The 23,352-nt window shown below is 36.9% G+C and overlaps 1 protein-coding gene across 8 annotated transcripts in view; it reads left to right on the plus strand.

Moving 5' to 3' along the window:
* Positions 1 to 23,352, plus strand: part of LOC137030008 (receptor-type tyrosine-protein phosphatase delta) — a 209,045-nt gene that overhangs the window by 104,151 nt on the left and 81,542 nt on the right. For all 8 annotated transcript variants that reach the window (XM_067399912.1, XM_067399910.1, XM_067399914.1 and 5 more), the window contains exon 4: positions 2,740 to 2,881. In XM_067399912.1, coding sequence (XP_067256013.1) covers positions 2,740 to 2,881 — 142 coding nt within the window. The remainder of the gene's footprint in view (positions 1 to 2,739; positions 2,882 to 23,352) is intronic.

Consider the following 23,352-nt stretch of genomic DNA (forward strand, 5'->3'; position numbering starts at 1 on the left):
AAAATATCCAAAAACCACTAGGCCAGTGTTATATATTTGGTTCACTTGAGTACTTACAATATCCCAAATGTTTCCAACTATTTGTAAATCGTGAGAAAATTGTAAGTTTAACCAAAGCTCCGAGATGTGTGAGGAGTCGCCTGTCACTTGCATCATACCAGTGTTACCCTTGGTTTCCGGTTTTATTTTGTAGAAACCATGGAAACACCAAAGATGCTTTAATATTTACATTTTTTAATAGACAAGGGAACAACTGTTTATAGTCAGAAAACTAAATATTGTTATATAGCTCTACACGTTTAGTCTTATTGTTTAAATCTAATTTTCTTGATTTTTTGTGAGTACCATGCTTTACCATGTCTCGGAAAAAAACACTATTTTGTGAGCTAACATAGCATAATCAGATGCAGCTTTATTTTTAGTAATAGTAATACAGCATTTTCTCCATCATACAATACGTTTTAAAATTAATTGCATGCCATTTATCAACACAAGCCATCCAGTGTTTAATATGATATTGTAAAATCTATCTATCTTACTGCAGTGTCTCACAGCAGCCACCGAGCGAACGCACAGAGTAACTTTATAACATCATTTTCAACACACTCGCATGTATCTAATATAATAAACAGAGCTGCGTTACCTCATACTCATGACCAGAAAAGCAGAAGCAGCGCTGGCGACTGTGGCATAATAAAAGTTCCGCTGCTCGTGAGGTGTGTGTTGCGCAATCGCTCCAGCGGCCTTGTTCAGCTCCCACAACACTCGGTCCTGCTCTGCTTTATACAACAGTAACATTAATAATCGCATTCATGAACATGATTTCTTCCCAAGTCCTATCCCGATTATTTTCCACCGGCTGTTGATGTGAAGACCACATGTCCCAAGATTCCGCACTCAAACTTGGCATCATCAAGCTACGCCTTTGGTTTGAATAGGCCTCTAGCAACCTTTAGCGGGCAGAAAATATTATTGCAGCTTTAAGTATACAGAAAAGTCTAGCCTAATAAATACATATATTGTTTTGTCCGTAATTCGCTTCTTTGAGGTAGTACTTCAGCATATATTTTACATGCTATCTTACAAGTTTATACATTTGGCTGGTTTTATTGATGATATTGGCTTCTATTATAAGCCATTACCTTAATTGATAATTTTCTGAACTTAAACAGTACTTTATTTCAAGTATAAAAATCACCTCTGTTAATTGGGTTGGGTACCAAACTTTGAACTTTTAAGGGCACCGGCTGAATTATGTCGGGACTACCAAGTACTGATTCACATTAAATCAGTCGGTGCCAAATTTCTCTGGAGACCGTATTATTTTGAGCACGGTTTTACCATCTGAGTCAGATTTCAGTCATCATAAAATATTTCTTTTGTGGAATGGGAAAACTGACAGTCTAACCGACAGCTGATGATTCAATAGTTTAGTGTGCCAGTCCTGCTGTGGTGACCTTCAGATGAAGAAGCAATAAGAGCACAGCTGCTGATGACGCATGTGTGAGAGAACCATTCAGTCTGTATGAAATGCAGCATACATATCTTATTCACCATTTCTTATGTTATGATAGCACTACTAAAATGACCTTGAGATAAAGACTGAGCAGTTCACAAATTCCCTCTTTTTAAAGGCAAATACTGCAGACATTAGTACAAGAGCATATTTGGGTTTGTGTCAAGGATGTCCACTATTACAGAAATGAAGAATACATTGTTCATTATTTTTTATTAAACTTAAGTTCAAGTATATTTTATGTAGTTGACTATACCAAAATCTATGTACTAGTAGTATACTTAGAAGGGAACTCTTCTGGGGACTAAATTGTCAGACTTTTTAGTTTATAAAAGTGTACTTTTAAGTGTAAACTTTGAGTACATAACTTATCTAAGTTTTCACTTTTGTATTTCAACTGTACTACAAGTGAATGTCTAAGTGTACTGTAAGTTTATTGCCAACTTTTTAGTTTATGAAAGTACACTTTGAAGTACACTCAGTAAACTATTAGTTTTTATATTTCAAGTATGTTTTGTAAGTTTAAGTTATTTTTGGTTAGTTTTCTTTAAACAATCTTGACATCATACTTAAACTTTAAGATTTTGATTTATTTATAATGCAAGTATACTACTAATTTCCCTATTAATATCCTATGTATATTCCAGCTGTGCTTTTAGGTAGACTTGAAGTTAACTAATATGTACATAGTGACTTAAAAAAAAAGAAAAAGTATATCTCTGTTAAGTACATTAACAGGTAGACTGATTGTAACTGAATTGTTTTTACTTTAAAAGAACACTTTAATGAACTTGTTTTTTTGTAAGGATAGTCAGTCTCAGCTAAGCTGCCTGCCATACAGTCTATAAACTTAGAAACATAAGAAACACAATTTAGGACAAATCAGACTTTTTACTATATATATATATATATATATATATATATATATATATATATATCAATTGGCAATGGGCTTCAGGATGACAAAACACAAATCAGCAATTCTAAATATTTCTCACGGAACAATTGCAGCCCAGCCGAAGACCTTAACCAGACTTTCTGTGTTTCTGTGTCCTGTGTTCGTATTGTCGCGTCAGCTTGAGTAAATGAAGGTCCGTTGTCTGTCCAGAGCTCTTTGTCAGGATGAAGTGTGTGTATGTAAGTGTGTGTTAGAGCATGATTCTCCGTCGTCAATCGTGAACAAAAAAAACTCTCGTAACATATCTTGTCTCTCGCACCTGTAGGTTATAGAGTTCGATGATGGATCGGGCTCCGTGCTGAGAATCCAGCCGCTGCGGACACCGCGCGACGAAGCCATTTATGAATGCGTCGCCTCCAACAGTGTTGGAGAGACGAGCGCCACAACACGACTCACTGTTTTACGTGGTAGGTCTATGGCGAATAACATGCTAACCTTTGCTCTCTCATTGCCTTCCAGCCCTCACAGGTATGTGTTTTTTTCTCTCTGTTCATTTTGTCTGTTTGTATCTTTCTTCAGTGAGTACACTACTGGAAAAAAGTTTGGAATAATTAAGATTTTATATATTATTTTATGCTCACCAAGGCTGCATTTATTTGATGAAAAACTGTAAAAACACAAAGTAAACCAAACACAGGGAAAGGCAAAAAACAGACCTGAAAAGAATGCATGTGATACATCCACAAAGAAAAACATAAGACACTGAACAAGGGAAACACATGAGCTACATCCGAAACCACATACTTCCCTACTATACAGTTGGCAAACAAACAAACAGTATATGACAAAAGAAGCATATCCGAATCCACAGTATTCATTAAAAGTACCTGGACATAACCTACTACTTTCCACAAAATTCTGAAATGTACATACAGTACGATGGACATTTAACTATCCCATGAGACCATGGGAGAGGATTTGTGAATGGCAGTGAAGCAGAGCAACTGACGACGTAGGTCACTTGACAAATGTAGTACATCCGGATTGCATTCATGCTGTACACATTCATACTATATAGAACACACTTTTTTTATTGGTTGCAATGTAAGTACTTATTCAAAATAAGTACCTACTCAAGAGAGTATGCTATTTCGGATGCAGCCAAGGACTTAAATACAGAAAGAGTACAAACAAGCATAACAAAAAGACCTGGAAATAAATCAATGAAACTAATCAACAAAGAAAACTACAAACAAGCAAAACAGGAAACCGTAAAAAACAGAAACACAAAACAAAAGTTCAGAGCAGGGGTTGTGACACTGTGATGTAAAAGCTGTTTTTCCATTATCATTACTCCAGTTTTCAGTGTCACATGATCCTTCAGGATTCATTCTAATATGCTGATTTGCTGCTCAAGAAACGTTTCTTCTTCTTCTTCTTCTTCTTCTTCTTCTTCTTCTTCCTCTTTAGAGACTTCTTTCAAAATGATATAAAAAAAACTTAATTATTCCAAACTTTTGTTAGGTACTGTATGTTTTTGCTTCTTCCACTTTTTAGTTGGAGTATTTGGCCAATGCAGCAAATAGCACTGTCTGCAACTGCGTTTAATTTCTAGAATAGCGTCCCACGGTTGGAGCCTGAAAAATGGAAAAGCTTCTTCAGCTCTCACTGACCTTGGAGCATTTTAAAGGGGGTGATTAATATTCTAATTAGCAGACGGGCTTTCCCGCTCGCTAGCTTCAGCATCATCAATATAACTCTAATTTTATGCTACATTTACAACATTTCTTACAAAGTGGCCTTGTAAGGCCTTGTTGAATATGGCAGGGCTCATGTGGAGAAAACGGAGTAAAAATGCTCTGTTTTTACAGTGAAACTGCAGGCTTCACGAGTCAAACCCAGTGTCTGTGTTTTGAAAGGCCTGACTTATCTTTTAATGAAATGATGAAACGCAGCTACTAAATTGGTAGTTCGGTCTGAGAAAGAACGTACCAGACCTAAAATGGAGGAAATGCGAGAGAAGAATATTCCACCTCCAAACAGTTCCATGGTTATTGGCAAAACATTTTTCCTCTGCTTTCTCTTATTTTCTCCCTTCTTCTCGCTCCTTTGTGGCCACATCTGTTGTTGGAGGGAGAGTATTTCTGTTTGCAGCTCAGGCCTGATAAAACCTGCAACACAATAGCAGCACATTGCTTAGAACACACACAAACACACACAGCACACAGCAAAACTCTATTGGGGGAAAGTCTGCAAATCTCTCTGGATATGTTCAGAATAAAGGCATAGTGCTCACTACATATGGCGCAGAGAACACTGCAGTTTATACTGCCTGTTTGCAAAGATATGATGTGAACAGCAGGGGAGACTAATGGCAATGTTACAGGATACACAACATAACATGTCCTTCATAACTCACAGATCTCCCTGCCATCTGTGGGTCTGAGAAACATATGCCCGTGTGTGCCGATGGAATATTTACACACACATGACCTTTAATACCTTTTAGTCATTTTAGTTTAATTTTAGTGTAAGTATAAGTAATTGTATGTGCTTTTGTCATTTATATTAGGTTTTTATATACATTTGTACATAGCTTTGATTAATATTTAATAGTTTATATATATAAAGCAAAAGTCTAAATGGGGCCTACATTATAAATACATATTTTAATCAAATATATTGTTTAGCTAATAGGTCAAAAACAATTGATGAAATAATGTTTGTTGTATATGTCAAAGAATTAGTTTAAAATAATTAAATAATCTAATTTTTTTCCTCCTAAAGATTACATGTGAATTTATCATTGTTAGAATAAAATGATTGTTTTACCTTTATCAAATTGTATGCAAAATGTCTTAACTCAGGCTCTACAATCCAATAATGAGTCAAGGAAGATTAAAAATGACTTCAGGCTCGTTCGTCACACTGGAATGGAAGGTCAAGTTGAGCACAATAGTCTGCCATATCTCATATGACGTTGAGTGTGTACTGCATGAGTAGATGGTAGCATGCTATTCAAAACACCCTGCTCTCTCTTCAAGTCTCACCTGGAATGACGGTCTGGATGGAAATGTTATAATTATGAACAGAAATCCCTAAACAAATATTTATCCATTAATATAAATGAAGGAAGCTGAGTTGTAGTAATTACTGCACATTCAGCCAGTGGGCAAGCAGCATCGTTTGAGCATGAATAATGACATAAAACTAATACATATTCCGCCGTAAGATATGAGGCTGCGGCAGACTGCACGAGCGTCAAAAACAAGCTTCGCATTAAAGCGCCTTTGCCTCGGTTAAGCCCTGACATACTTTTCTTCCCCTAAAAACGTGCCGTTCAATCGGCCGTTCTGTGTTGTATGGGAATGTGGGTCATGTCTTATTCATGAATGCACCCACTGAACTGGGACCAATGCGTTCGGTCCTTTCACAGAGTGGGAATTTCAGGTCCATGTTTGCCAACAAGGTCACAGGCACAATGCATTATACATCAAAGTAAACAAAAGATCTCCATGCTGGGAAAACCGCAACTGTTGCTCGTAGCACCAATACATTTCAGCACACTTTTGGAATGCATTTAACATGTGAGATGTTTAGCAGGATGTTCTAGCAGCTCTTTCCCATATGTGACCATATATATATATATATATGTATATGTGTGTGTGTGTGTTTAAACGAGTGACAACAAACCTGGTGCACATATGCAAATAAAATGTTAGAGCTTCAGGAGATGGTAAGATAATGAATAAAATACTTCAATTTAGGTCTTTTTTGAGACCGTTTCTCACACACATCATTATTTCAGAGTACTTGAAATATAGTGCATGAGTCATATTGACCAATGTTACTTTAATGATACTTTTTTGGTTCTTTTATGGTGCACCAGCATTATAACATTACATGCATTAATAATGAAATTTTCATTTCAACACATTATATTGTAAAAACCCTGCACAACTGTTTTTGTTAAATACAGGAAACCTAGTGGAAATGTATACATCAAAGCAAATGATGCATTATGGAAACAGCATTTGGTCGCAGGTTGAAAGTTGTTGGTTGAGAATATGTGTGGGATAAAGAAGAGAGTTCTGGAAAAAGTGAAGTGCCACTAGACCTGGAGAACTGAAAGGGCTTTAAATGACCCTGAGGGGGAATATTAGCGTCACAATTTGGCTCCAGGGATGGAGAAACATCAGAGAGATTAACTGAATTCATTTAGTTCAATGTGCTGTGACCTGATGTCCATTTGACATCCACTCACAGAGTCAGCCAGTGAATATCATCAGCACTTTCCTGTGGCGTCCTCTGATGTTAAAGACCCAGAGGCATCATGACCCCATCATCATCATATATATATATATATATATACAGTTCTGGCATGAAACTCTAATGGGCAGGCTAATAGGTCCTTTAACTCACCTGCTTGTAATCACATCATTATCTATAGAACACAGATGATTGGTTCCTGTTGTATTAGTAGCCAATGAGCTTGCATGTTCAATCTTCAAATACATGAGTAGCATTTCCCTAGCAGTGCAGCACACTTCAAAAATCCCTCATCTTCCCCAGCTCCACCTGCTATAGACCTGCAATGGGTAATTCATGTACGCTATATTGTACAGCAGCAGCATGTCTTACTTGCGCACAGCAGTGTGCCGTGTATGTATTGGCAGTAGCATGTCCCGTACTGGCTCTAGCAGCAGCAATAATCCACAGCAGCAGCGTAGCACATCTATTCCGCCAAAACCAAACATTTCAACATTGTCATACCCATTACCATGCCAAACACTCCAAGTGTTGTCATGACATATATATATATATATATATATATATATATATATATATATATATATATATATATATATATATATATATATATATATATATATATATATATATTACCAAAAAAAAAAATGTTACCATCAAACTCCAGCATCAACCCTGTAAAGAAAGTTATTATGGGAAATAAAATTTTATAAGTAACCTATATTTGGCCTCAAACTAGCTAGATGGTACTCAGTGACAGCTTTATATGTTATAAAGCAGAGGTCTTCAACCCTGCTCATGGGTGCTAACTGTCCTAGCTCCAACTGTTTAGCTCCAATCCTAACAAATCAAACATAACTGAACCAGCTAATTAAGCTTTTCAGGATCACTTGAAAATCACAATGTGAAATTCAGTTGTGCTGAAGCAGGTTATAATCTTTGCAGGACAGTGGGTCCCAAGAAACAGGGTTGAAGACTTCTGTTTCAAGGTTTCTAGGTTTGCGTAACAAAAGCAGCACAATTACTAGGCAAATCCCACCTAAGCATGACCAAAACTAGGTAAAATTATGTTCAGGAGGGGTTCTGGGGGATAAAAATTGAGTAAGAAAGGGTGGGGAGTGATTCAACCTGCTTACTAAAAAAACAACCTGCTGTGTAAAAGTAGACCAGTTCTGTGAGAATACTTTGCAAAACTGTTCTGGTCTAAAGCAACCCTGTTATTGCTCATTCCATTGCCATAATTTTGTCTACAAATTTAATTAGTGACAAAACAACAAATCACACAAATAAGAGTTTAAAACTTTAAATTTATTCCACAAATTTTGGTGACGGGGTTTCAGAAAATGACCAGCAAATAAAACCTCTCCTATAACATTTAATTGAACCTCTTAAAGTTGATAATTAACATTTTCCAAATTTTATATTTTATTCGTAAATCATTAGTGCTTCTTTTTTGGATTGTTAAAAACAATACATGATAGTATCTTAGTTTGGTTGATGATGGCTTTTATTGATTCATAATTTACAGTGAGGATAGATTAATGTCTCAATAGAAGCAGGAAAACCTTTCTGTACCATTTTATCATGGAGGGAAAGTCCAACAGCTGCTCTGCCTTTCGAATCTCTGCTTCTGTGCCGTTCCAATGCAAACTGATCAGCGGAAATAGCGGAACTCTGACAAATCCAGTGAAAAGCTGCCACGATCATAACAGATGACAGCGACGGAAACACTCCATTCTCTGCTGAGTTGAGTTGCATCTAGACAAAGCCTATTTTATGGTAATTCGGAAATAACCATGCCAAAGCCGGAACGCCGGCACCTTTTTTTTTCCAAACATGCATCAATTTACTGAATTTGACTGTCCCTCAACTTTTGCTTTGAACGAAAGCATAATCTTCAGCAAACAGTTGTTGGGGAGCCGTGCAGGAAGTCCAGATCTCGAGGTATAATTTAAAATCCTGACAGAAAAACAAAGGCATTGACTTAGCGCTCAAACGGCCATCCAGACGAATCGCTGCCTCAGCGCTCTCGGCGTCTTTGAGCGAGGTGTGTGTTCGCGGACCCGCAGAGGGAGGACGCCGGGAAATTGCTGTGCCTGTTGTTTGGTGTTCTGACAGCTGCGTCGAGGGTGAAAGGCGGCGAGAAAAGCTAGCAGAGCACAATGAGCTTTCGTTTACCCCTCCGCCTCATAGGTGCCAAGACACAAACGGCCCACCGGTGCTTTCAGACATTTCCGAAGGCCCTTTGACGCCCGAGTGCTTTGGAAACATGCTGACTTATCTCGCAACCCAGGTGAACCCTTCTTTGAGCTGAAAAATAGAAATGTAGAAAGGATGGGAATGAGGGCCTGAGACAGCACATAAAGTCAGCATGCTTTTGTTTGAGTTTGCCGAGGTAATGGCGTTTCTGAGCGACACCCTCCTTCCACTTTAAATTAGCGCCAATGCCATTCATCACAGAAATGGAACAACAGATAATGACGAGTTATTTATTATCATAATTAAAGACAGAGCCGTTAGACATATTGATCTGGCCTGTTGAAAATTTCCCCATTGGTAATTAATGGAGTGGAGGAGATCTGTAATTGTACAGTATGAGTTTGGAGCCTAACATCAGAGTGTCCGCTAAGACAGATGGGTGTAGAAGCACCATATTCTGCAGAGACCCTTAAACGCTGATAGATCATGTGCCGGCTATGCATGTGTTGGTCTAAGTGGATGCGGATATCGATCCCTAGAGATGGCTGTGGTATTTTCTCCATTTGTTTCTGTTCTGCTCTTGCTTATGTTTTATTTATTTATTTATTTATTTTATTTTTTATCATGGATGAATTTGTCTTTAGAGCCCTGGAATCGTTTTTCTGAAAAATTCTGATTTTCTTTTTCAGGTTTTCTGCTCTTAAATATTCTGAGCATCAGGGCAGAGCCACTGCAGTGAACAGAAATTTCTTACGTATATGTATATATATATATATATATATATATATACTAGAATCATTATTTGCGTTGTGCTGTTTCTTTTTTAAAAAATATTTAACAGATACCTTGTCATCGTGTTTACCTTGTCATCGGGTCACTTATTGCCCTGACAATTTTTCAGTTTGGACATAACGTGTATCTACTGCTGTCGAGGATAATCTGAAAACACATGGCAAATGACATCTAATTCCTTAATATCTTCATCATCATCATCATCATCATCATCATCATCACCACCACAATAATTATTATTATTATCACTAAAAAATATATTAAAATAAGACAATGGGCTTTGTAATATTTCACTGTAATTCCTATTTCACTATTCATTTCACTAATATTTCACTGTAACTCATTAGTATTTAAGAAAATATAATAACAGCAATTTAGTAATTCTTCACTGTAAAAACTAAAATTAGTATTTAATAATAATAATAATAATAATAATAATAATATTGTGATTATTACTAAATAAAATATTAAACAATAAGAAAATGTTTTGCAATATTTCACTGCAATAAAATAATAAAGTATTTAAGAAAAATATAATAATAATATTAATAATAATAATTCTTAAAAAAAAACTTTAACAAAATAAGAAAAACAATTAATGTAATATTTCACTGAAATAAAAACAGTAATGAAAACAGAATAATGATTGCATTTAATTTATTATTATTATTATTATTATTATTATTATTATTATTATTAAAGCTGCAATATATAAGATTTTTGCAGTAAAATATCCAAAAACTACTGGACCAGTGTTATATATTTTGTATATTTTGTTCAGTTGAGTACTTACAATATCCCAAATGTTTCCAACTATTTGTAAATCGTGAGAAAATTGCAGTTTTAACCAAGGCTATGGGAGGTGTGAGTGAGTCGCCTTGTCAATGGCGTCATAACGTGTTACCCCTTGGTTTTTGATTTTATTTTGTAGAAGCCATGGAAACACCAAAGACGCTTTAATATATTACATGTTTTATTAGACAAGGAAACAACTGTTTTGATACATTTATAGACAGAAAAATAATCATTGTTATATAGCTAGCTTAACGTTTAGTCTTACTGTTTAAATCTAATTTTCTTGATATTTTGCAAGCACTATGCCTGAGAGAAAAACATTATTTTGTCAAGTAGCTAACATAGCATAATGAGATGCAGCTTTATTTTTAGTAACAGTAATACAGAATTTTCTCCATCATACAATACGTTTTAAAGTTAATTGCATGCCATTTATCAACACAAGCCATCCAGCATTTAATATGATATTCTAAAATCTATCTTTCTTACTGCAGTGTGCAACAAGTGTCTCACAGCAGCCACCGAGTTAATGCACAGAGTAACTTTATAACATCATGTTCAACACTCTCAAATGTATCTAATATGATAAACAGAGCTGCGTTACCTCATACTCATGACTGGAAAAGCAGAAGTAGCACCGGCGACTGTGGCAAACAGTCAAAACAAAAGTTTCCCACAACACTTATTCCTGCTCTGCTTCATACTGCATTAACGTTAATAATAGCATCCATGAACAGGATTTCTGCCTGAGTCCTATCCCTATTCTTCTCCACTGGCTGAGAGGTGAAGACCACATGTCCCAAGATTCCTCGCTCAAACTTGGCGTCATCAACCTACGGCTTTGTTTTGAATAGACGACCTCTAGTGGATGAAAACATACATATTGCACCTTTTGCAACATTTCACTGTAATAAAATAAAAATATAAGTATTTAAGAAAATAATAATAATACAAATAATTCTTAAAAAAGCTTAAAATAAGAAAAAAAAAGAATTAATGTAATATTTCACTCTAATAAAATAAATAAATCTAAGGAAAATAGAATAATAATAACAACTGTGTTTATTATTATTATTATTATTATTATTATTATTTCCGTTCATAAGCACCTCTTACAATTCTGGGAAAATGAAAAAATCACTTCACTCTGTTCGCACAGCGCATATCTTTATGTAATTAAATCACAGCCTTTTCAATTTGATAATCATACTGAGCCATGTCATGATTTTTCTGGGTAAATTGGTGTGAAACTGATTTGTGTGTATTTTGTGCCATTTTTGTTTGGAAACTTTGTTGTGTTTGTGTTTTATCAATAACATTCATTCCTTCTATCCATGAAGTTTGGGACTGAAATTGCTGGCTGTGTTGTGAAACGAACCCGTGTTTGTGCTTGTATCTGAGGAGGTGCTAATGGTTTAGTGGGGGAGTTTGCGGGAGTGAAGGGCTCTTATCTGACGGCTTCGATGCTCTGCATATTGGAGTCATTTTCTGCTAGATGAATCGGCCTCCTCCGGGTCGCCCTTAATTCGACTAATGATGCTCTTGAGAGGAGAACCTCTACACGCCGCTGGGTAATTACGCCCAAATGCAGCGTCGGGTGGCTGGATGAAGAAACATGGAAGATGTCACAGGGAACATGCAGGGACGGATTTGTCAACGACAAAGCATCCAGAATGCACGACCGCTTTGGAATGTAAAAAAGCTCCTGACAGCATGATGTTATAGTTACAGTGTCTACAAGCGGGGACTAATGGGATCATGCTAACCAGACAAACCTTGAGCCGGAAGGCCGAGTTAGATGGATAACTGTGAGCTCATTTAATCTAAAACACATCACCTGTTACCTGTGTTTAACAATGAGTTGTGTAACTGCAGCTGCACACACTCACACACACACACACACAGTGTTTTAATGAGCAATGGGAAGCCGCTGGGCTGTGAAGGAGGTTTCGCAAAATAAACCCACAAATGACAAACGGGTTTAGTCAGCAGAACATCCAACGATCTGCAGCCCTTGAATGAAATTAATTATAAAAGCTCTGAGGAAATGAAAGCACGAGCGACGTCTGTCTGCAGCCAGAGGACACAGAGAAAGACACACTTTTGTTTTCCTTTGTCTTCTTGCTTCGCTCGGGAATCTCCCATGCCGTCAGCGGTAATGAGGAGCCGGACGTGATTTCATAGCTCCTGTCGCTGGTGACCTCGACGCGTCCGTGCTTAAAACCCATTCCAGCGGCAGCTGCGTGTGCTTCAGTCCTCACCAATTTCCACAAATTAACTTTGTGTTCATGGAGAATTACTGGGAAAGCCTCTTCTGGAGAAATAAAGGAATTGTGTGACACAGAAAGGAGATTACTTTTGGATTTATCCTCCTGCAGAAAGGCTGATTGTTCGTTCTGTTTGTGCACTTGACATGTGTCAAATAATCTGATGTTGGAAATACTGATATATATTCAATATTAATATTTGATAAATTGTCTGTTATTGACTGTTGTTATCAAGGAAGACCTTATGCAACCCTAAAACTAAACTGTTTTTTTTTTTTTTGTTTGTGTTTGTTTTTTACTAAAACTAAAAGTAGTAAAAATCATAATCATCAATAATCATTACAAAAATGAATATTAGGTAAACCTAACAAACATAAATGTGAAAATATTGCCGTGGCAACTTAACTGAAAAAAATAAGCTGAACTACTAAAATAATAATAAAAAAAATAAAAAAATGATAAGCACATAACAAAAATATTAAAACTAAACTAAAACTGAACAAACTATGAATGAAAAAAAATTTACATTGTAATCCCATGTCACATTTCCCATGTATCCCCATAAACCATACATACAAGAACACACACAGACACACAGAACAGTGTATCTTTACCTGGCAAAGGATGAAAGTCTCTTCCTCCTACACACGCACCCACACACACTTATAGGCGTGTGTCACGCTCCCGAGACACACACACATTCACACACACACACACACACACACACACACACACACACACACACACACACACACACACACACACACACACACCGTCAGTCGCTCAGCAAGCAGAAGTGGGCGGACCATCCAGACATTACTCTTGAGTGAGCGGAGCCGTGCTGCTAAACTTCATGCTGTTATTACCATGGGTAATACCTCTATATGTGACGCCACAGGGCACACGTGCACAAATGCCATGAATGCGAGTGGGTTTCTTTCTTTGAAGCTGAAGCGTGTCATTTTTGGGTTGTTCAAGCACTTCCTGATCTCTCAGTATAATGTGCAACTACAAGTAAGCCATCTATCTGGCAAAGGAGGGGAAGCACATGTGCAGTATTTCAGTACAGATCAACTACAGCTGCTGCGAAAGTCTCAGACGAGTGTGGATTCTGATCCCGCTCAAGGTCAAAGGTCGTCTCATTCATCTCAGGAATGCCGCACTTGAAGGCAGCGTGCCATATATCTGTAACATGGCCTGGAATTCCAAGACAGAGACGTCAGAAATTCTCTCTTTCTCATGGGAATCATAAGCAATTGAAGTCCATTAACCCTGTAAACTGTGACATCTGAAATGTCTTTTTAAATGGAACAGTTTATTGAACCTTTAGACAAAATCTTAAATCTAAAAAACTCATATATTACTATATATTGAGACTATTGAAAAAAAGAAAGAAAAAAAAAAACTTATTCAGAGGCCCAAACTGAAAAAAAATATGCAGTTTGATGCAGATTTTGATATTTATATGGACAAGTAAGATGAAATGCTGATGCTTGTAATGTAAATCAATGAGATCTTTAAACCAGTATAGCGGCATATTTGAATGAGTTTGGTTCCAAAACACTATAAATCCATTTTGAATTGTTTTCTTTACCAAGAAAGCAGCAAGATGAAAACCACTATTTTCTGTTTCAAACTTTTTGGAATCAAACTCTTCACTTACATTAAATGCATATAAATATCAGTTGTCACTCTATATCTGCCAATAATATGTCTTAGTAAGATGTCATTTAAATGCTTAGTTTTATGATCAAAGTTTTAAAACAGATCCAGCTTAACTAGTCAACTGTGCACAGATCCAGACGTTAATACTGGTTGCCCTTGTGTAATGCCTCGATCATGGGCTGACATATGCAAATATTGGGGGCGTACACCCCGAGTGTTACGTAACAGTCGGTGTTATGTTGAGATTCTCCTGTTCTTCTGAGGTCTTTTAAACAAATTAGATTTATATAAGAAGGAGGAAACAATGGAGTTTGAGACTCAATGTATGTCATTTCCATGTACTGAACTCTTGTTATTCAACTATGCCCAGGTAAATTCAATTTTCATTTCGATGGCACCTTTAACAGCCTTCCGTATTCAAGTTATGAAGAAAGTGTAAACTGGCGTCACATCAGTTACACTTTTTAGGCGTAGGACGTAGTGTAAGCTTTTTGACCTGCAAAAGTTTTACACTTTCTTCATACGTTGAATACGGAAGGTGGTCTGGCAGAAGCTAGATATTTTACTATTATACTATATTATACTATTTATTTATTTATTTTTATTTTTTGTTCACAAACGCATCGCTTCTCTTCAGAAGGCCTTTATTAACCCTCTGGAGCCGTGTGGAATATGTTTATGATGGATGGATGTGGATGGAAGCCCTTTCTTCAGCTCATACCCGTGGGTCTTGTTCACTGCCATTATAAAGCTCGGATGCATCAGGATATTTATTAAAATATCTCAGACTCTCTCAGAATATGAGACTCTCATCAGAATGAAGAAAGTCATATACACCTAGGATGGCTTGAGGATGAGTAAAGCTTGGGCTAATTTTCATTTGAAAGTGAACTAATCCTTTAAAGGCCATTTACTTGCTAATATATTACAGACAAGAGAAGGCATGTAGTAGATTGTATGCAACATGATCTTCAGAAGTTTTGATCATTTATAAAGTCCACTGCATCATGTCTGGCAAGTGACAGAACGGGAGTTACTTACTTCGATGTAGATTTTGCTTTATTGTTTATTTCATGGTATGTAAATATATCCAGCTTTTCAGGATTGCTTAAAGTTACTGACACAAGCGATTAAAAAAAAAAAAAAAAATCGAATAAGAAAATCACAAGCTTGACATGTTTGATTTAACCCTCCACTGCACACATGTTGATGTGTTCAGCAGGTACATGTTGCACATATTACACAAATTACACCTCAGAAGTCGATAAAACAGCATTTTATTCATATGACACAAGCAAAACTTTGGAGAATTTTTTTTAGTGCTCAATACACACCATAATGTCTTATAAACTTGTGATGATGAATATACATATTCTCTTGGAAATGATGTTTGTTTCGGTCTCCAACACATCCGCATATAATGGTCTCCATACCACCGTTTTTCCTCCGGTGCAATTTTGCGCATGTGTATACAGTTTGTTTGATGTAGGACTTGCTCAGCCGACACAGATTTTTCGCTTAGAGTTGATAGATTGACTGATTAAATATGTTCAATGAACATACATTTTTAATTTTAAGTGAAGACCTTGAACTATGATTGGTACAATGTATCTTTTTGAATAGGGATAATTATTTGGAAGTCATTTATTCGAGCCAGTATGTAATAGTCAGTTTTCCACAATTTCAAAATTATTATTATTATTATTATTACAATGTGATATAGTTGATCAAATATAATAAAGGATAAGCTTTACACCAATGATTCCCAACCTTTTGACAACTACGTGAATATACTGAACTATGTTCCGTTGCTCGATGTTATCGAGAGCGCACGTGTGGTTTGTTTGCGCATAATAACAGGCTCACGCATGCCTTATAACCGACCGCTGTATGTCACTGTAATCGTCTTTACCTTCATTACAATCATCATCCTTCAAAACCTTTTTAGCGACACTGGTATTCTTTTACCAACTGAGAGATTTTGCGTTTTCAGCCACCATTCAGTCTGTATTTCACAGCAGCATGATAAGAAACGGCCTGGGCTGATCCGAAACAATCACAGAATACGTACGAGAGAGGTGGTACCTTGTTTTAAATGTATTTTTTAATTAATTTAATTTATCTTTTTTTAATGTAACTTATTAATAATTAAATTAATGAATTATATTAATATATTTTAATTAATTTTAAGTTCTCGCGGCCCCCCTGGAGGATCACTCAGGAACCCTAGTGGGCCGCGGCCCAAAGTTTGAAAACCACTGCTTTATACTATAAGATTAATCAATTCACCTTTATTTATATAGCGCTTTATACAATACAGATTGTTTCAAAAGAGCTTTACAGTGATAACAGTAAAAACATCATTTTGAGTTAATTTTGGTTGTACAGCAGCTCTAAAAGAAAATAGTTCAGTCATTGTTCAGCAGAAGTCAGTTCAGTGTTAAGTTCCGTTGTAAAGATCATCAATTATTAAATTAGTTCTTTTCATCTGTAAGCAGTTCTGTAGTAAACTGTGATGTCATCGTCCAGCTCAGTTCAGTTCTCACCCACTAGTGTCAGTGCAGTCAAATCAATAATACTGTGGCATATTAAGTGTTTAATAAAAGTAGTTAATGAAACTACTTTTAAGGAAAGATCTCAGGAACACACTAAACCGAGAAACATTGTGAACTCTCTCATCCATCTTTCGTCTCAACAGTCATATCGTGATCTGAGGCTTTGTGTGCGTGCCTTCATGCATGTGATCGTTTTCTGAGCGGTCTCTCAGCAGTCACACTTCAGAGCTGATGAGCCTTTATCAGTTTGGCAGTCCAGACGATCAATAAGCGTTTACACTCAAGGGCTTCCACACAATCAGCGAGTCCACGAGGAGCACTTCCGTGGGCAGATCTACTGTATCGACGGCCAGCGTTCAGCTTCAAGTGCATCTGTGGAGGAGCAAGAATATGCTTGATGATAAAAATGTTTGTTAGCGTGTTTTATATCATTACTGCAGTAGAGAGAATAGATGGTATTTTTTTTCTTTTAAAAGAGTGGATAAAATGCTCCCCATATCGTTTGAAATTATGGATGCACCGATACTGAGTTTGCGTAATCGTACTCGAACAAAGATATAGATATATATTAGAGATTAAAGTTGTCTATCTAATGAATAGAATAGTAAGCATAATTTCAATATTTACGGTGGTATAGCTGCTGTCATGTGCTCATCCCTTTCTGTCAGACATCACTAAAAGTTTTTTGGGTTTTTTTGGGGATGTTTCAGTAGCAAAGTAAGGGGGTTTTCAGACCTGTAGATCATTTGCTTTGTTCTGAAACAGGGACATAATATGTAACAATGTTGCATTCTATTCTTTGTTCAGTTTGCTTTCACAAGGCAACATTTTAAAGCATACCAAAATGTGTTTGGGCAAGTCACATGTGAGTAAAACTGTCCTCTTATTGGTTAGTTTCCTCTGCGTTATCCTTCAAGCTTATTGTGGCTTATTTGTAACTGTGGACACACACGCAAACACTATACAAATGTAGTCATAATTATATAGCCTATATAATACAGTTAGAGTGGGAAGCAATGCTTCGTCGGCACTGCATTCTTGTAAAGCACTGAGAAAAGCAATTACACAACATTTTAAGAATATTTGCCGTTTTGAATTTTGATACCACTTCCAGAGTTCATTGGCGATTGGGCCGAGACTGCCTTGTCCAGGTGATCTCTGAGCGATTGTTTTGGTGTGGATCCGAGATCGATTGTCATGTTCATATATGCCTAAACGAAAAACGAACCTAAGTGAGAAAACGCACCAGGTTCCGAAACAAATGCTCCAAAATGTGTGAAAGCACCCTAAAATGGTGCACCTATTACTAACATTACTAGTAAACTATGCTATGATGGTAACACTTTACAATAAGGTTCCATTAGTTAAATGGATTAGTTAACCCTTTGACACGTACGATCACACCGGTGTGATCCGTCTTGGCTGGTCCCTGGAGCGTACGATCACACCGGTGGGATTAGAACGTTCAGTGCATCACGTGATCAACTGCAAATTCAAATGTGCGTGCGCGCTTTGGTTGGCGCTAAACCAGAGACGGACGTGCGCAGTGCTTTTCATATATTACATATATGAATATAGTCTTTGATATTATGCAGTGTTTTCAACCAAACAATATTTATTGTAGATTTCAGACATTTAAATACACATGAGTACTAAAAAAACAATATATTTAGAGTTTGTAAAATACACAATGATGTCTATAGAAGCGGAAATGTGAAGCGACATGTTTTATTTGTATCAGATACACATTGTGAAAGTAACTTTAAAGCTTACTCTATTCTTCCCCAGTTCACCGACTCACTTAGTTTCATGTATTTTGGGAGAAGTGGATAAATTCATGGGTTGTAAATCCAACAGATCCGATTCTCTGTGCGGCGCAAACTAACATGGCAGCGCCCATCACGCAAATGGCTCAACTAAAATGATCGTTATAAAAGTGTTTAAACAGCAAAACACATCCACTTGCACATATTTGGCAATCGGAATATTAGATATTTCATGCTATAGTTAACAAATTTGTGAATATATTGAATAAAAAAGGAAAAATTAAATGAAAGCAGATCGTCATTCATACAGTGCTGCGGTGTGTCACGTAACAAGCAATGACGCGTCACCATGGAAACCATAAAGTAATTCGTTCTAAATAACGGTTGCCTTAAAAAAACTCACGCTGGGGGGTCAGCCAGAATATTTTAAACTTACATACGAAAGGGTTAACATGAAAAATAGTTTAGTGTTACTTCCAATATTTTGCAGTATATGGTAAACGCTATGTATGATGATTAATGTTTATATGTAAATTAAACCCCAAGTTAAACACTTGGATTGAGCTGCACCTTCAATATGGCCGGAATGTCACATATGAATCGAGGGCTATCAACTACAAATGGCCTTCATTTTTTCAGATATATCTTTAAAGTCCCTGTAAAGCCATATGTATTTGTCACACCACAGAAAAATGTGTTATTAACCACCCAGCCAAATTTGAATGATTAAAAAAAATGGCAAGTAAATGAAACAAGTTATCAAAATCGTGAAAAAATAAGCAGTATTCTCTGTTCGCTCAGTATTCGCTGTCGGCGCTGAAACCACGCCCACCCGCGAGAGACTCGATCCGGCCCCATATCATCGGTTGTCGGTGGGACGGGAGTAAAATAGTTGATAGTTGTAAAACTATCCTGTGTAGAATGATCACTGCAGAGAAAAAAAGGTATCTACCCCTTCTTCATATCATTGTTTTTAGCAAATTTAAATAAGGAGACCGAGCTGTTTTGTATATTATCGCAACCAGGTAATATGCATTTGCTTGACGAAGGCATTACTAGGTAGCAAAATGTAGGCAGTATAACTAACGGTAATGACACTCGAGATTGACGGGGCGAGCTGCTGTAGCGTTAGGGGCAGTGCCATGCTCGGTGCATCATCGACAGTTATATAGTGTTTGGGGTGGGGCCATGCTTGGGGGCTCCAACGGTCATCAAACCCCCATTATAGCTCCGGCCAAAAAATCCTGAACACAGAATTGGTGAAAAACTATTTAACGCTCTAACTTCACAATTCAGTCTTTGTAATGTTTCAGCAATACATTTGTAACATTTATAATGTGTTTAGACACAATTCTTAGAATTAACTTTTCAGGGACTTTACTTGAAATAAAACTGACATCTGTTTTCATTTAAGATTCTTTAACATCCAGACAGAAAGAATCACACATCCCAAACGTGTAGCAACGTTCCCCGTGTCCAGACAGAGACAGTTGTGAACATCTGTGCTCCCATGAGCGACACTCTGTTCGCCCGAGGTCGGCATTCCTGAACAGGTCAAATTTCTGACTTATGAGAGGCATGATTGATGGAAACGTTGCAGATTTTTTTTTTTTTTTTTTTTTTTTCTCCATCTCGGCAAAAGCTCTTGCAAGATTATACAGCAGCTGGAACGCACTGATAAACGCACTGGTGGCCGGATTAGCCGCCTGTCATTTATGGAGCAGCCAAATGTAAAAGATAACCTTTATTATCACAGAACAAGTGTCACATGAAGAAGAGGAAAATAACAGCAAACAGAAAGAAGCTGAAGGCAAGTTCTGCTGCAGAGGAAGCGTCTGTGTCGTTAATGGAGAGCTCTTACATTCGCTGGAGTGATTCTGTTCGAGACGGAACAAAAGCGTAATTAACAGGCCACGCTGAACCATGCCAAAGAAAACAACAGAATACATTAGGGGGGCGTAAATGAGAACGCTGGAGATGGAGGAGTGAAAAAGGAGAGGCTGAGAGGGGGTGGAAAATGCAAACGCACACGCAATCGACCGACGTGATTTTTAAGAGCTTTATTTCTGACAGTTATCAGATGTCTCATCTTGCTGATTGCTCATGAATCTCTGTAATTCTTCAACAAATATTTCTCTATAATGCACTAAACTGTATAATGGACTGCCGTCCCAGTTATTTTAGCACCTTTGAGGAACATCAGTATGATTCATTCTGCAAAAAAAAAATAAAAAAAAATAAATAAATAGTTTTCGTGCTTACCATTTTTGTATTGTTTTCCAGTACAAATATCTAAATATTCTTTAATCAAGATACATTTGCTTGAGAAACAAAATGAGTCTTGTTAAGTTTTGTTTTCTGGAGAAATCAGCAAAAGAGTTGGGAAAGTATTAGTCAAAAAGAAAAACAAGTTTATTTTCTAAACCCATTGGCAGATATTTTTTTCTTGGTTAAAACAGTCAAAATAAAATCACTCAAATAATTTCTTTCTTTCTTTCTTTCTTTCTTTCTTTCTTTCTTTCTTTCTTTCTTTCTTTCTTTCTTTCTTTCTTTCTTTCTTTCTTTCTTTCTTTCTTTCTTTTGTTTTCTTCCTTTTTTGCATCTCTTTTTTCAAGCATCTCAACATGCAAACATACTGAGCAAGAACGTTTTTACACAAATGTCTATTATTGTCATATTAACAGTCACAAATGACACTGATTTAAGTCTTACACACATTACATGACACAGTGATTGTTCTTGGTATATTTTGAGTCAGATATCACTTCAGTTTGTGGTTTTTTTGGAAGGTCCTTGTGTCTGTGTTTGATTTCTCTTGATTGTGTGGACAGAAATGTCACAAACAAAATATAAAGATAAAAAAAAAAAAAGTTTTATATGTAGCATAAAAGAGTCATTTTTATTCATCAGGTGATATTTTAATATAATTTATAAACTGTCAAAGTATTAATTAATATTTTGAATATGAATGATAATTTGTATATTTTTATTTTATATTTATAATTTTTATTTTAGTTTTAATCATTTTATGATTTTGTCATTTTTATTTTCCTATATAAATTTAATTAATTGTTATTTCAGTTAAAGTGAGAAATTTGATTCATGTACATCAGTATATGCAACCAAGTGTAACAAACATCATCATGTAAGTGCATGTAGTGTTAGATGATAAAATAAGAGTGATACAATAAGTTTATATGTCTGAGAAGTGGTGAATGGAGGTATTTTGCACTTAAATAGTGCTAAAAAGTACAGATAGACATCCTAAAAAACTATATTCCAGATATCATGTCACCTAATTTAATTAAAAATATTGGCAAACAAATATGGTTCCTGGATCCTGAAAAAATAAGCAGTTGTTGATTCCCAGTCTCACTCGCCTTCTATGTTCAGTTTGTCCATTTGTTATGGTTGTGACTCACTGGCACCATTACTGTATTAATTAGTGCAGGGGCTAATTACACACACACACACACACACACACACACACACACACACACAAAGCCATCAGCCTTCATCAGAAACAGAAGATGACGGCAGAGTTTCCCTCACCACCGTTGCTTCCTTTACAGCGAGCAAATCCCGTATCAATATGCCGTAGCCACGTCTCTGGGGTTCAGCTGGAATTCAGGACGAATCCACCAACATTGACTGCCGTCACAGTCCAGGAGAGAAAGCGTTTCTCTGCCCTTTTGTAGCAGGCTGAAAAAAACAGCGCAAACTTATCTAGAGCGAAGTGAAGCAAACACAAGCCCAGCCTAACCCGCCTCGGCCCGCCGCTCAGCACAAAAGCGCCAAAGGAAGCGGAAAATACGGCTGGGATGGCAGTCATACTTGAAGGGTTTCCTGCTATTTGTCTCTGTTGGTAATCTGTGCTTTTGCGGTGGGAGGGATGACCGCAGCACAATGCGTCTTTACACCAGCTGACCTGTGACAGCGGCTCTAAGGAGATTGCCTTCGCTCAAAACGTCCAACAAATATATCTTATTATGGCCGTGGGGGATTTTCCACAGCGAATAACCTCATCCAAAAAAAAACAAAAAAAAAAACATCTGCCAGCAGCGCCAACGACGCTGAAGCGAAGCTCAATCTAATACGTGCATCAGTCGGGCAATGTTGCTGATCGATTCCCAACCAAAATCCATTAACTGTCTGCAGCTCTGTGTGTTTTTGAGCTCCGCAGCCAACAGAAAGAATACTTGGGATCTCGCTCACAGCATTTCTTGCAGATAAGAAAAAGAATCAATTACTCCGCACGGCCTTTTAATTTCCAGCTGCGTGTGTGCGCCACATCGGCCTCCTCTGGCTTCGCTCATTGTCAGTTAAACAAACCCTGCTAACTTGAGCGGGTAAACAGTAACTAATCACGTTTGGCCGGTCCGCAGAGACTCAATTAGCTGTATTTAATTAGTGTGTCGTCCTCTGTAGTCTGCTGCGATTAGACCAGCGCGTTAGGGAGTTTTGCGTCTAACGAGAGTGGCGCTGCCATTTTAGTAGCAACGGCTACACTAATGTGGTCTAAATGTATACAGTGGGCCTAGAAAATATTTAAACCAGTGTTGTTGTTATTCACTAATATTATTAAAAAATATTGTATTATTTATTTATTTGTTTGATAATTGAGATAAAG

This window comes from Chanodichthys erythropterus, chromosome 11 (genome assembly GCF_024489055.1).
Source record: "Chanodichthys erythropterus isolate Z2021 chromosome 11, ASM2448905v1, whole genome shotgun sequence".
NCBI lineage: Eukaryota > Metazoa > Chordata > Actinopteri > Cypriniformes > Xenocyprididae > Chanodichthys > Chanodichthys erythropterus.